At 50.3% G+C, this 12,027-nt stretch overlaps 1 protein-coding gene across 4 annotated transcripts in view; it reads left to right on the forward strand.

Moving 5' to 3' along the window:
* Nucleotides 1-8,536: 8,536 nt before the first annotated feature.
* The window catches only part of IQSEC2 (IQ motif and Sec7 domain ArfGEF 2), a 151,969-nt gene continuing 148,478 nt past the window's right edge, over nt 8,537-12,027 (forward strand). For 2 of the 4 annotated variants that reach the window (XM_083420950.1, XM_083420949.1), the window contains exon 1: nt 8,577-9,286. In XM_083420950.1, the coding sequence (XP_083277076.1) occupies nt 8,607-9,286 (680 nt within the window). In that variant the 5' untranslated portion in view covers nt 8,577-8,606. Of the gene's footprint in view, nt 9,287-12,027 lie in introns of all 4 variants that reach the window. The other 2 variants (XM_083420956.1, XM_083420946.1) reach the window with 2 other exon arrangements.

Consider the following 12,027-nt stretch of genomic DNA (forward strand, 5'->3'; position numbering starts at 1 on the left):
GTTATGGAAGTTCATGACATCATGTCGGCTTATAGTATTGTGACATCAACAGAATCGTAGATTGTTATAGCCAATGGGATCAAAAGACAATAAAGGCAACAACAATAAATGGAAAATGGGGCCAGGAATGGTTCAGAAAATGTTAATGGCTTATCTCCCTATCATCCCTGACCATTGCCTATGCTGGCTGGGACTGGGGGGGGGGGGGGGTTGTAGCCCAAAACGTCTGAAGGTTGGGGAAGACTGTACATGAGTGTGAAAAACTGAGTACAGAAAGGAGAAATCACACAATCCATTATCTTGGCTTAGCCCTAGGCTGGTTGAAGAATTTAGGCGGACTTGGTGCCCAATTTCCACTGAAAATATGGGTCCTATATGACATTAGATTGCCTTTATACTGCTAGGATAGTCTCCAAGCCAAGACTAGGTTCTGTTTTCCAGTGGCAACTAAGCCTTGGAGACCGAAGGGACTGAAGCCAACACATTCTAACTGAATAGATAATTGCTCACAAGGCCTTACTTTGTGGGTGTAGTTATGACCCTGTCAAATGTTCCTGGGAACAGGTCAAAGGATGGTCTTCAAAGCAATTTGGTGAGTCTTGGAAGATAACACATGGGAGGCAATGGGAGGTGAGATCTCTACATACGACACAGGGCAGCTAGGAAGTAAGGCTCCTTCGCAGGAGTAATGGATTGCCTCAAGAAGAGTTTGCTGGTGTTGACTGTGATAACAGAAACGGGTCCTGAGGATCGGTGACACTATGGGCACTTTGCAGCCTGCTGACTCTTAGCACCAGTGGAGCACACTTTGATGCCATAGAAACCACTGATGTCAATCCCGTGACTAAATGTTGGGGTTTTCTGTCAGGAAGATGGCAGGTGAGGGCAAAGCAGGCTTGCTCTATGCCCTGCAGATTCTCCTACATCCCACAGAAAACCAGGAGTCATTTGCTTCTCACAGGCTTGGAGGACATTTTGTTCTGTCAAGGGTTGCCGTTTCCCACCAAGGGCTGCAGTCAGAGCCCCAGATGGGCAAAGCACCTCCACCCCCACCCCCTTCAGCAGCATGAAATGAAGCCACGGACTGTCGTTTCCCCACTCCTGGCTGTGTCGACAGCGATACAGAGGCAGAACATCTTCTGCTGTCTTATCTATGCTCAGACCTCTGGCTTTGTGGCTCTGCAGTGGGAGTGGTAACGAACCCTGGGGCTGGGCAGGTGGCATAGGAGCCAGCTCCTAGGAGCCGTGGGCGCTTCAACCCTAACCCTAACCCATAATAAAATATTTGAGAGGGCCACCCCTCCCCCCAAGGTGATGGGCATTCCCATTCAAATGGTGTGCATGCACTGAGTCGTGTGATGGATTAAGCAGGGCAGGGCTTACCTGGTCCCCCACAATATTTTATTCAAGTTGGCACCCTTGGCCGATGGGAGAGGTGGGAGTGAGGAGCTAAGGGTTTCTCTGCTTAGTATACAGAGACCTTCTTCTATCCACCCACCCTCTGAATCCTTGTCATGGGGGAATTCTGGTGTGTGGCTTACAGTATTTGTACAGCAGAAGCAGGAGGTGCCAGAAGCCCAGTGCATCTGGTCTGGTTCTTACCCAGGTGGGAAACCTGCCTGCAGACTGTATAGCATGGACTGCAGGTGATTTAATGCTGCATTTAAAAAAAGTCATTGTTCCTTAAAAAACCTCAGTAACTAGCAGAGTGGAGAGGAGGCCAGGCTGCAACAGCCCACATGTCGACTGACCTCCTCAATGAGACCTGAACCCCAGTCAGCTGCAGGATATTTATAATGTTATATAGAATCCCTCCTCCCCATTTTCTTGCCTTCTTAATTTAATCCACATCCCTTTGCTTTATGGCTTCAGGGTTTTTGAACTGAGACAACAGCACTTTTGCCCCTGTAGCCAACTCATAAATATTTTTTACTGAACCACAAGGAGAGCCTGGGAGTCAAGAACTACTTGCTCCTATTAAGGAAATGAGGTGGGATTATTTAAAATAAGAGCTGGGTGGTGAGAAGAGGGAGAAGTCTGCATGTTGACACTTAGCTGGGCACGAACTCTGTCCCCTCGCAGCACTTAGAGGGCATGGCTAGGAGCTGCTCGTAGTCCAGGTTGCCCTGGAAACTTCTTGCTGCAGTTTTTTACAGGAAGCTTGTATTCTCTAAGGTTTGGAATGAGACGACTTGATGCCGCTTATTTCATGGAAGAGCTCAACCTGCACCCCCCCCCCCAATAAAGGCAGCTGCTGCCCTTGCTCTGTGCCTGCTTGGTGCTGGGAATCAACAACAGAAAGGCGGTGGCTGGTAGTAGCATTCAAGAAGAAGAAAGGTGACTTTTAAAATCCAGTGGGCTCAAATAGAAGTCCTCTCTGCCTCAGTCTACTCTCTCTCTTTCTCTCTCTTATTTTGGGTGGGACTTGATTGTCTTGGTGGCTTCCCACCCTTCTATTTTCGCACAGCTGATATTTTTTAAAATCTCCACGTGTCTTGTTTCCATAACAACAAAACTGCTCTGCTACTAAGTGGGCTCATTCCCCAAAGAAGGGGGATGGGGTGTGTGAGGGAATTTGACCTTTTGACACAATCAGAGGCAAGGCACAAAGTAGTTCTGGTACAGTGTTCAGGAAGTCATGGTCAAGGTATTTTGGTAACTAAGGTAGATGAGCCAAAGAGCAACCTCCTCTTCAGTAAGTTAGCACGAGTCCAAGTCACCAGCGAATTCTCCTGCAAAATCTCAGTTGAAGTCAATGAGAACTCTTCCTGCAGCTCAATTAATTTCAGTCTTGGGGCCTTTTCAGGAGAGCTTCTAGTACGGGGGGGGGGGGGGGGAATAACTGTGTGAGTCTGTTGCAACAAAAATAACTTCAGAGTCTTGTGTCACCTTAAAGATGAACAAATTTATTATAGCAAAAGTTTATTGGACTCCAGTTCAATAAAGCTATGCCATAATAATACTTGTTCATATTTAAGGTGTCACAAGATTTGGTGCAAGCAAGAGTTTTTGGTGGATTAGGCCCCTCAAGGCAGTCTTTTGGTCACCCAGCTAGACTTCATGTCACCTAAGATGCTGCCTTGGCTCATCGTAGACACCATCTTTTAATGTCTGTGTCATGTGTTTTTACACTTTGTAAATGGCTTGTCTGCCTTTTTTTAACATTAAGCAACACATACATTATTATTTTTAAAAATCTCCTTCTCTTTAAGGGCATTTGGCATCAAAGCCCACCAGAATCCTCCACCAGACTCTGTCTCCATTACTCATCGATTTATAGCAAGGGGCTCCAATCTTGGTGCAGTGTGTGTGTGTGTGTGTGTGTGTGTGTGCGCGCGCACACACACACACACACACACACTCTGAGTGTACCTCCTGGTACTGATTATGGGTTAGCTAGGCCCTGAGTCATTGCAAAACCCCACTCACCTCCCTAGCCTGAGAATTTGGCTCCCTCTCAGCTCTGTTTTCCTCTCTTGCCATTTTTTTACTGTTTAACCATGACTGGTATGTGTGTATGTGTGTGCACATTGTTTAAGAAAAGGGTGGGGAGAGGCAGATCTTGGGCTTCATTAAAAAGGCTGTGGAATGCAGCTACATCTGACTCCTGGGGCAAAGTCCAACAGGTAGCTAAACACAATTTTGTTGTGAGAACTTTCTGATAGATTACTCCACATGTTGCTGTGTACCCATTTAAAGCACACAAACACCCTGAATCCTGGGAACTGTTGTATACCCATCACAGAGCTACAATTCCCAGCACCCTTAAGAAACTATTGTTCACCAGATTTTTCTTTGTTTCTTGGGGGGGGGAGGGTTATACGCTTTGAATGTATAATATGCAGGCTGTCAGTGTCATTTACATGTTGCACTTTAGAACCCCACATATTCTGGAACATCTAATTTTTTATCTTCTCCCCTCTTGCTAGAAAGAAATGCAGCCTTGCTAAAGAAACACTGGAAATATATAAACTTATGCAGAGGCTGTGCCTGAGCTACCACTGAGAGAAAGCTATGGGGGAAGTTGTCAACTCCATAGATGACTATGGGGTTGTGGCACTCATCTCACTTTCAGTCCGAGGGAGCTGGTGTTTGTCCGCAGACAGCTTTCTGGGTCATGTAGCCAGCAGGACTAAACCACTTCTGGTGCAACAGGACACTGTGACAAGTGCCAGAGCACACGGAAACACCGTTTACCTTCTCACCGTAGTGGTACCCATTTATCTACTTGCACTGGTGTGCTTTTGTACTGCTGGGTTGGCAGGAGCTGGGACAGAGCAATGAGAGCTCACCCCGTCGCAGGGATTCGAACCGCCAACCTTCTGATCAGCAAGCCCAAGGGGCTCAGTGGTTTAGACCACAGCACCACCCGCATCCCTACCATAAATAATAATTTATATATAGTATTCAATATATGACCCCCTGTAATCTGAATTGCTGCACTCCACGCCGAAGTACATGGTGAAAACCAAGCCATAGTGATTATTGGGCCCATGGATCTTCAAAATACTGTGAGGCAGAGTTTTTATATTATTATTATTATTATTATTATTATTATTATTATTATTATTATGTTGCAAGATATCAAGGGTCTGGAAACCAAGCCTTATGTGGAATGGTTGAAGGAGTTGGGTATGTTTATCCTGGAAAAGATATGATAGCCACTTTCAAATATCAAAAGGGCTATCACACAGAAGATGTTTTCTCCTGCTCTGAAGGGTGGGACTCAAACCAGTGGATTTGAGTTACAAGAAAGGAGATTCTGACTAAACAGCAGGAAGAACTTGGAGGTTTTAAAGCAGAGGTTGGATGGTCATCTGTCATGGATGCTTCAGTTAAGATTCCGGTATTGCCGGGGGCTGGACTAGATGACCCTCAGGGTCCCTTCCAACTCTACACTTTCATGATTCTTAGAGGATTATTTGTAACAGGAAAACTGATTTGCAGGGTTATTTTAAAAAAACAAAACCCTGAGGTGCATTGGTGTGACTTGCTGCACTTTGCTTGCTCTGAGTTGCCGGCTGTGAGGCCAGTTCAGTTCGTGTGCTGCCAATGGTTTGTGCAAGCCTGCCTCTGAGAAGGGGCCCTAAGATAAGTGGCCCTGAGCTTGCAGGGTTATTGGTGAGCTTCTACTGCATTTCCGTGAATTGGAGCTGGGCACTTGCACCCCCACTCCACCCCTGGGTGATGGTGATCTGTGTGAATTAGCGAAATAGAGTTGCCATTTGGATTTCCCATCTCAAGCAACAAAACGTCTGGCCCCCCCCTGCAGCCTCTCGTGCCATAGCCCAAATTGCTTGCAATTTAGACCTGTGTGTTCATTTTCAGTGACTCTCCAAAACCATACTGTATTCTGCAGAGTATCCAGTGATGTCAAATGCTGTGCAAAAATAAACTATAGATCTTTTAAATTGTTATTTTTAAGCTCATTCATTAAGCATGCCCAGGGACGCCTCAGCAGGGCAAAGCCACCTTCTCTTTGCCAACGGGCCTGCAGAATGCTAGTCTTGCTTCAGTTATCTCTGTTGGTGAAGCTCCTGTCCTATGTGCACATCCCTTTGGGGATGCAGGCCAAACTGTATGAAGGATAAATTTTCCAGTTCTTCCAGTAGTGTGAACTACAAAGGCAGAAGACTCTCACTGGCTCTCTTAGCATGCTCTTCCTTAGTGATGCACTAAAAGAAGCTGGTTCAGCTTGTCATTCAGGTCTGCATTTGTCTGGGAGATTACGTTTTTCCTGATGCTTCTTGGTGCTGCTGCACAAAAGCAGGTAACGCTGAGTGGGCTTTGATCCTGCTGTCTCCCTTGGGGATGGAGGGGAATATCTGTCTGGCTGCATTGACAAATCTGGGGGATCAAACAGGCAGCTTCAAATGGTTTCTCTTCTTGCCTACCTTATTTGATAGCAAAGGAACCAGAAGTCTTTGATTCTAGCAAAACTATGTTAGTTCTAATAAAGATTGCAATACCTAACCTGGTTCCACTGTGTTTGCGCACTTCATCAGATCAGCTCACCAGTGGGGGTGGGGTGGGGGCTCCCCTGTGGATGAGACAAAGACTGCCAGCCCCCCCCCCCCAATCCCACATGCATTTCAAAAACCATATTTTATGTGTTGGTTGGCATCCTTGCAGAATTCATGTGTTAGCTGGTTTATTCCGTTATCCTGCTATTGAATTATTTCCAAAGTAGAACTTGGTATATGCAAACCTCCATTCATTTAAATGTTAATATGGTATGGGGGCGGGTTGCTGATCCTATTTATATTGTTCCCCTCTTTAACCTTCCTTCCTTGAATTGAATTTTAGTTTTGAAGGCTTCATGGGACAGGAGCCTATATTTTTCTTATGCTATAAAAGCTATATAAATGTAATCTGTGTGTGTGTGTGCGCGCGCAATATTATTATATTAGAAGTTAATAGGGAGCTGTCTTATATCACAGCAGACCACTGGCCCTTCTAACACAATGTTGTTTATGCCAACAATTCCTAAACTCTTTCCCCCACAAACCACTTGAAAATTTATGAGGATTCTGACAAACCTCTTTGTTGTTTTTCTTCCTGCTGCAGCAAATGTATTGCACTGTGCTAGATGCTGCATGGTTTTTACATGTATTTTTACAGGCACACCACAGACCACCTGAATGAAACTCATGGACCACCAATGGTCTGTGGACCAGCCTGAGAACTCTACACTGAGTGGTAGTAGCTCTCCAGAGGTTCAGATGGAAGTCTTTCCCAGCCATACCTGAAGATGTCCCAGGTCGAACCTGGGGCATTCTGCATGCACTACCACTAAGCTGTGACCAAGGGAAGCCTGCTATCTGAGGGAGGCAAAACCCCTAACTGACAATTCTCCTGCCTATTTTGCATTGGCCCAAAGACATAAAACAGCATTGCCTTTCCTACCATATCATACATCTGATCAGTGGTGCAGGAAGCCTCATGTTCTTCCCACCCACCCCACCGAGTGTAATGGCAAACACACCCTTGAAAAGCCCCTGGAGAAGAAAGCTGTGCGGGGGCAGAGGAGGATTTAGGCTGGGGAGAAGAGTTGAAACAATGCGTTCCTGCTCTTTGCTGCTCAGCTCTTGCTGATACCCCCAGGAAGCAGCTTTTCTTCTCTCTCTCTGTTTTAAAGACTACTTGGGCTGGTGTTACCTATATTTGTGTGCATGCACACAGGACAGTTAAGCCTATGAGTTGGTGCCGGGAAGCTCAAATCTCACTTCAGCTGCAACCTAACTAGGTCCTGTGAGGTAAACAATGATTCTCTCAGACTTGAGTTTCCATCTTTGTTACTGGCCTATGTTACAAGTATGTTGGAGAGGATGTCTGTGACAAATGTATGTGAAGAACTTTGGACACCTAAAAGTTGCTGTATAAATGCTAAGTTATGAATTTATCTGCCTACTCCTTTACGTCTGCAATAAAGGTGTTATACATCTCAGCATTGTCTGAAAATTATTTATTGGCCTTTAGTTCTGCATCTATCATATGGGTGTTGCTGTGGAAATGGAAGGGGCACAACACACTAAACATACTCAGAACAAGGCCACTGCCCTGCCTTGTGTGAAAGGGACTAATGTGGCTCACATCCACGTCCGCCCCATTTTTACAGACTGCCTCCTCTCCTCCATACGTAACTGTGTGCAGTACTGTACCCCAATGGTGGCCAAGCGCCACAGTCGCCTTTGACTGGACTTCACCGTCCAGGGGCCTCTCCCTTTTTACCTAGTGCACACATAAACTGCTGCTGAAAAGGCCTTCACGGATTATGGCCCTGTTCCAGCTGAAGGGCATTGCGACGGGCAATGCAAACCTATATATGTCTATTCGTGAGTAAGCGCCGTTGCTTTCGGGGGCGCTTCTTCCCTAATAAAGGGGGTCTCTCGCTGTGCCTTTGCAACTTGCGTCCTGCTGGAAGCCAGGGGCTCCTCTTGCATCAGGGCCGCGTTTCAGCACTTGGGGCGCCCATTTCTAGGGGCAGGTCTGAAATTGCGCGATCATCTCAGAATGCGAAGCCTCACCTGCCACGAGCACAGCGGCAAAGAGCCGCATCCCTGAGCTGCCTGCTTGGCTCCCGGCGGGGCGGAAGGGGCCTGGGGAAACTTGCTTGCCCGGGAGCGCCCCGGCCCAACTCCGCGCAAGCTCCCCTCCCTCCCGGGCGCGCGCGGAGGGGCAGCGGGAGCCCTTCCCGGGCGGCGGGCCTCCTGCAGCGGCGGCGGCGGCGGCGGCGGGGCGGGCTGGGGTCGGCCAGGCCGGGAGGCGCGGCGGCCGCCCTCCGGCTTCGCCCCTCCCGCGGGGCTGGAGCTCGCCCTGGGCTCGCCGGGCGGCGCGCTCGCTCTCTCGCTCGCTCGCTGGCTGGCTGGCTGGCTCGCAGTGCGCAGTGCCTCTGCAGCGGCGGCGGCGGCGGCGGCTGGTGGTCGCGCTCTTTCGGCGGGGCTCCCGCAGGAGGATGGTGTCGGTAGCCCGGCAGCCCTCGGCGGGCCGCGGGGCGGGTCCGTAGCTGGTGCGGGGTGGTGCCCTCTGCCGCGATCGGGAGCCGGAGGCGCCGGGCGCCGGGCGCCGCGCCAAGCGCCCGCGCGCCCCTCTTCCTCTCGCTCTCCATGGACGGGGGAGCGGGGGGCGGCCCGGGGGCGCCCGGCGCCGAGAGCCCCAACCGGGCCGTGGAGTACCTGCTGGAGCTCAACAACATCATCGAGAACCAGCAGAAGCTGCTGGAGACGCAGCGGCGCCGGATCGAGGAGCTGGAGGGGCAGCTGGAGCAGCTGAGCCAGGAGAACCGGGACCTGCGCGACGGCGAGAGGGACCGGGAGCGGCACCGCGACCGCGACGCGCAGTACCACCACAAGGAGCGGGAGAGCCACTACCAGAACCGCGCCGAGCGGGACGGGCAGTATCCGAGCCGGGAGCGGGATGCGCCCCAGTACCCCAACCGCGGCGCCGAGCGCGAGAGCCAGTACCAAAGCCGGGCGGCGGAGCGGGAAGGGCAGAACCCCTATCCGAACCGGGACAAGGAGCGCGAGCTGCAGCACTATGGGAACCGGGACGGCGGGCAGTACCCCAACCGGGAGAGCCACTACCGGGAAGCCTGCCAGCTGCATCGAGAGCGGCCCCCGCAGTGCCACCCCCCGGCGCGCGAGAAGGAGCACGAGTACCCCCGGCCCCCCCGGGAGCGGGAGCGGGGGCAGCTGAGCCGGGGGGCGTCGCGGAGCTCCAGCCCGGGAGCCGGAGGGGGCCACAGCACCAGCGCCAGCACCAGCCCAGCCACCACGCTGCAGAGAAAGTAAGGAGCTGCTCCGGCCCCCGGCAGCCCCGCCGGCCCCAGGGCCGCTCTCATTGCACAAGCGCTTGGGGAGGCCGTAGGAATTGGTGGATGCCGGGCAAGCAGAGTCAGGGAGGCCGGCTCCCTTTCTTGCATTGCAGGGGGTCCTGGGGTGCATTTTTGCTTTTTAGGATTGTGAGGTGTGGTGGTTTGGGGAGCATAGCTATGTCCTGGGACTGCCCTCCTGAAACCGCTCTGCATTTCTCTGCTGCCTCTGATCTAGGCCTCTTGAGTCTTGTTGCAGTCACAGTTATTTCCCAACACCGCCACATGCATCCCAATCTGCACCCATCCCTTGCTAGCCTGGCAGGGTCCATCCTTAAAGTCAGGTCTCATTCATCCTCCTTCTTGAACCCTCATTCCCTGTTGTGTGCACTGGACTCTGTCTGGGATCGCTCTCCCCTGCAGACCCCTGCTTAGCCTGTCTGGAACACCCATCAGTACCTTCCAGCCAGAACCATGGGTGTAGCCGAGGGCAGCTGGGGGTTCTGCTCCCCCAAACAAAAGCCTGCCCTGTAAGAAAAATCCTAGCTACGCCCATGACTAGAACCTGCTGACCCTATCCTTGAGCTGGGCTTCTTCCCTTCCTGTTTTACACCAGCCTCAATTTCTTTGCTCCTTGCCAGCTTTTCCTTATTCCAGAACTCACCTCTCTGTACAGAGCAATACTGCTCTGTGCTACTGCCAGTAGATATGCTGTGTTACTCTCACCTGCCACCCTGGGTCCACCATCCTTTAGGAGAATTGCTTTTCAGTTGCTCTGCAGGGGGGGGCGGGGGGCGGTCTTATAACTGCAATGGACTGCTGAATGTGCTCTCCTGCCAGTCCTGCATCTTTCTCACTCTGTAATATACCAAATGGCTCTCCCCACCTCACTTTTTGGGGATTTAACTGTGCAGTGGATCCTAACTTAATCTCCTTGAAAAACTGGTTCTTTTGCATTAGTGCTCCTAGATGATTCCCTCCACATATTTCAGGACTCCCAGCATTGCAAACACAAATCCAGGGCTAAAGTCCTACTTATATTTATTTGCGTAACTGCCCCCCCAGCAACCTTCTGAATCTTAAGGTGAATTTTCTCTGTCCTGTGTAAGGGAAAAGAGCTGCCTCTGAAAGTGACAGGATTTTTCTGTTAGTCCCAATAGCCAGTCTCTAACAGAGGGTCCCTTTAGTGTTTCCTTCTAGCTATTTGGTTTGGCGTGATGTTAGGCAGGGCCTTTTGCTTCTGCTTAATAGGAATGTGTATGTGGTGTACATACACTAGGGATGGGGAACTTGCAACCCTTGAGATGCCCAGTCCCCATGCCAGAGTTCAGAATTGGTGGAAGTTGGAGTCTAGCAACATCTGGGGGGCACAGGTTTCCCCATCCCTGATACACACACATGTATAAAAGCCCCCTTCCCTCTGAGTAATCCTAAGAACCAGCCCATTGGCATAGTTTTCACTAGTGGGGTGGTTGACAGGAAAGAGCTACTGCTTAGGACAGGGACTGGATCCTCCCAGCCCCCAGATCTTGCTGAAATGTGGCTTAAGGGTTACATCCAAAAAAGTAGTGTTGCTACCGAGTGAACCATTGCTATGATGAGCGGTGAGGGTCTGAACTGATGCTTGAGGGATGTGCATGTGTGGGTGTGAAATGATTTTGCATGGGTTGCCCAGTGTTATGTACTGAGTATTGAGTTCAGGGACTAAGAAAAGAATATTGGGGGGATGAGGTACCTGCTGATTTGTGGAGTGTGTAGGAACCATGCCTTCTAAGTGCCTAGGGGAGAAAGAGTAGGATTAAATGACTTGGAGTGACAAATATAGGAACCAGGACTGCTGGGTTCCTGGTACATCAACCCTGGAAGAGAACAGGATTCGTGTCCCCCTGCCCCCTTGGCTCACATCACCTTCTTGCTCCAAGAATAGGGAGCTGGTGGTTCTCTCTGTGTTGCTGGAGTTCAACTCCCCTCCCCAGCCAGCATGGTCAGGAATGATGGGGGAGTCAAAAAAATCTATGGCAAGCCACAGATTGCCCATCCCTGTTCCAGATGCACTTGGTAAGAACCATGTTGAAATAATTGCACACTTGGCACCTGGGGCTTAAAAGTTTCCATCTGCTCCTCAGTGGTAAAGCACATTCTTTGTGTGCAGTCAGAGGACCCCAGGCACAACCTTTGGCAGGTCCAGGTCAGGCTGGGAAAGACCCCTTGGTGGAAACCCCCAGGGGGCTGCAGCTAGTCGGGGTCTGAGCTGGACAGACCAATGACAGTTTCCTACGTTAGCTTACGAAAATGCATGTCGTAATATATTTGATACTCTGTATGGTGTTATAAGACTCTTTCTGGTCAACAGTCCTTACAATTGCCATGTAAGGTAGGTCAGAAGTATTTTTCATGTACTGAAGACTTGGGGGGAGGGGAGATTGAGAGAACTGACTTTCCTAAGGAGCAAAACAGGCGAGATGTGAAGCCGGCATTTCCCCACCCTTTGAACATGGGTGCAGGAGTTCTTCTGAAGCAGACTGTTTGAAGAGGCACACCTGTTTATTTCAGCCCTCCGGCCCATGTCCTCTTTGCTAAGGCTCCCCCTCCCCTCTCCCCCTCCCCACATTGTTACTAGTGCATCTGATCTCCTCCAGCAGCACCCCCTGCTCTGATGCTGATGCCTTCTGTTTGGGGGGATATGGGGGTGTTTGAACTAAATCACTGTACCTGGG

This window comes from Podarcis tiliguerta (genome assembly GCF_965153285.1).
Source record: "Podarcis tiliguerta genome assembly, chromosome: 17".
NCBI lineage: Eukaryota > Metazoa > Chordata > Lepidosauria > Squamata > Lacertidae > Podarcis > Podarcis tiliguerta.